The sequence below is a fragment of the Phodopus roborovskii genome, unplaced genomic scaffold (genome assembly GCF_943737965.1).
Source record: "Phodopus roborovskii unplaced genomic scaffold, PHOROB, whole genome shotgun sequence".
Classification (NCBI taxonomy): domain Eukaryota; kingdom Metazoa; phylum Chordata; class Mammalia; order Rodentia; family Cricetidae; genus Phodopus; species Phodopus roborovskii.
Window position 1 is genome coordinate 903,832 of NW_026126517.1, and position 3,091 is coordinate 906,922.

Consider the following 3,091-nt stretch of genomic DNA (forward strand, 5'->3'; position numbering starts at 1 on the left):
CACGCGTGCATCCCCCTTCCCACGTGACCTCCTCTAGGCACGCCCACTGAGGGCGTCTCTTAAAGGGGCAAGTACATTACAGACTCGTCTTGCTCCTTCCCCGACCCTTCCGGGATCGAGTTGGCCTTTTGCTTCACAGGCCACACCCAGGGGCCAAGCCTCTGCGGGAAACGCCACAAGCCACCGCCCACCCTTCTCCACCCTGCCGGCTCCCGGCACCCAGCTGACATCTGGGGGCCCCTTTCTCCACTCGCGGTTTCCTGCCTCCCTTCCGTTCTGACAGGACCCAACCGCTACCCCACCCAGCTCAGTTACCCTGACGCCCTAGGAACGACCATGTCGCCCCTTCACCCCACAGCTCCCACAACCACGCTATCCCTCAGTTTCATCCCACCCATGTCCTGGAATCAAATCAGAAGTCACCCTCAACGTCGTCATGCCTAAGTCTTAGCTTCATGGGCCAAAACATTAAATGATCACACAAAGCAATTCCTTTCCATAAAAGCAATAAATATATATATTTCAAACTCTGTACAACAGACTGGAAAACAAACTTACAAGAAAAATTTAGCTCACACTATTGTTTCAACGGATTCAAAATGTTTTCCCCCTCCCCCTCCCAAAGTAGGTGGCTCCCACTTCAGGGCTCTCTGAGCACAGCCTTCAAGGTCACTGGCTTCCAGGAGCTCAGGAGATGATGTTCTCACTCTGAGGTTAGGGCTTTAAATCTCTGCCCTGAGGTCTCTGCAGCCAGGTGCAGGGAAAACTGAACCGTTTAGGTGGCTGTTGCTTGTAGGAGCCCCTGCTCTGTCTAACACACCAAATGGGGTGAGAAAAACAAATGTCCCCAAACACACTCACTCAAGAAATCAATACCAATAAACCACAAACTGCCCCTCCCACTCCCATCTTCAGTGGATGGGAACAGAGAGTGAAAGTTTCTTTTCTCCTTTGTTGACTTGTAAGCCAGTGAGGCTCTCTGGCTGGAGACAGTGGCCCTGAGTCACATTGGGATCACCATGTGCCTCTGCAGGATGCCCATGAGGCTCTGATCCCCTCTCTGCCGGGCCAACTCCAGGGGGGTGAGACCCGAAGCGTCCCTGTGATGGAGGTCAGATTCAGGAGCCAGGAAGTTGACCACGGAGCTATGGCCCTCTCGTATTGCCAGATGGATAGGGAGCGACCCGGTGCCATCCAGGGCATTGACATCAGCCCCATGCTCCACCAGGACCTTCAAGGTGTCCAAGAACCCAGTTCGAGCGGCATCATGCACTGGAGTGGTTCCAGAGGCATCTTGGACATTGGGGCTAGCACCTTGCTTCAGGAGTTCCAGAGCGACTGCTGGACTTCCAAACATCATGACCTATGTATGGGGAGTGGGGAGCAGAGGTCAGGAGGTTCCCACAGGAAAAAAGTCAAGCAGGAGGAGAGGTCTACCAGAAATCCAGAATGCCAGTGAAGGGGGGACCCTTTAATGAGCAGGGACACCCCAGGAAAGACAGGCCCCCAGGGAGCTGTCTAGGACCCCAGAAAATAGGTTCTTTGGAAATAAGGACCACACACACACACACACACACACACACACAGAGCTCATTTGCTAATACAAAAGACCCTAACTCCAAAAGTGACTCTCAGAAAAACTTTAAGGGGCCAGGCATAGTGACCACCCCTGTAATCCCTGCACTTGGGAGGACGAGCCACAAAGATAACCTCAATTTTAAGGACAGCCAAAGATACAGAGTGAGATGTTGTCTTAGAAATAAAAAAGTAATGAGAAGAAAAAGAAGCAAAGAGAAAAAAAAGGGGGGATGGGTAAAGGAAGGGAAGGACAGGAAGGGGGGATGAACACTCAAGGAGCCAAGTACCTCTCAGGCACTGGGCACTCCCATATGGGCGATCACTAGAACTGTTAAACCCCTCCAGACAATGCGACCCCATTTTCTGAGAACTACTTAGAATTTTTTAGAAAAGAGATGCTCTAAGGAATTTGGATTCCCTTTGTCTAGGGAAAACTTCTTTTGACATAGGCATGATCTTCAGAATATAGGAGCACTCATGAAAACATGGTACCCTCTACAAACCCACCCCAAATTATGGGGCCTTGAAGGAACAGGGAACTTTTTTGTAACCAGAGCACTCAGAAGATAGATAAAAAAAAAAAAAAAAATCCACACCATCTTCAGAAATGAAGACTTCCCCCACCCCCAAATAACTAGAGCCCCTTAAAACTGACTCCTAAAAGGAAAAAAAAAAAAAAAAAGGCTATTTCCCTTGGAGAGGAGGTACAGCCTACCTTCCTGAGATCGAATGTTTTTTTAGAAGATCCCCAAAATGTGAGCTGTCCTCAAGGACTGGCATGAAAAGAACCCTAACCCACCCACGGAATAAAAGTCTGCAGCAAAACTGAATCTTCTAGGTTTGAAGACAAGGAATTCTTTAGAGCTGAAAAGTCATCCCCTCCCCCACCCGCATCACCCCACCAACACTGGTGCAAACAAGGAATGGTCCTCAGGGGATCACCAACCCGGGACAGGAGACTAGGAACGATGGGGTGTGGGAGCCAGGTGTCAGACAGGCCTCACCTGCAAGGCCGTCTTGCCAAAGCGGTTCAGAGCGTCAGGATGCACCAGCTCCCGGTGCAGAAGGCGGCGCACCTCTTGCACGTCGCCACGGGCCGCTGCGCCACTCAGCTGGTCACCGACGCGGACTTCTTCCAGGAGCATCGTGACCCGGGTGGTCTGTGAAACCCACCCAGCTTCAAGCCCAGTCCAGGTCAAGGCTGAGAAACCAGCAAGAGCTGAATCGGAACCCTAGGGCTTCCTTTCCCTGGGGATGTGGCGCCACTGGGGCCTACTCTATGGTTACTCCCCAGCTGCAGACCCTTCGCCCTCGAACCCCTACGACCCCGGCTCTCGCACCCGGCTCCTCCCCCTGTCACCGTGAGAGGAGACGGGGAACCCCGCCCAGTCCTTGGGCATCCGCCCCTTGGGCCGGGTCTCCCCAGACTCACCCTCCCTCTTCTGCTTGCGCGGGCGGGGTCTGCTCTGAGCCGGCTCTCACCGCCTCCCTAGACAGCCGCCAGTAGGCGAAG

At 52.8% G+C, this 3,091-nt stretch overlaps 1 protein-coding gene across 1 annotated transcript; it reads right to left on the reverse strand.

The window, feature by feature from the left end:
* Window positions 1-501: 501 nt before the first annotated feature.
* On the reverse strand, window positions 502-2,870 carry Cdkn2d (cyclin dependent kinase inhibitor 2D). The gene is made up of 2 exons (XM_051197076.1): window positions 2,583-2,870; window positions 502-1,363 (listed from the first exon to the last, which is right to left on the reverse strand). The coding sequence occupies exons 1-2, from the start codon at window positions 2,721-2,723 to the stop codon at window positions 1,004-1,006; spliced, it is 501 nt and encodes a 166-aa protein (XP_051053033.1). The 5' UTR covers window positions 2,724-2,870; the 3' UTR covers window positions 502-1,003.
* Between the last annotated feature and the right edge of the window lie 221 nt (window positions 2,871-3,091).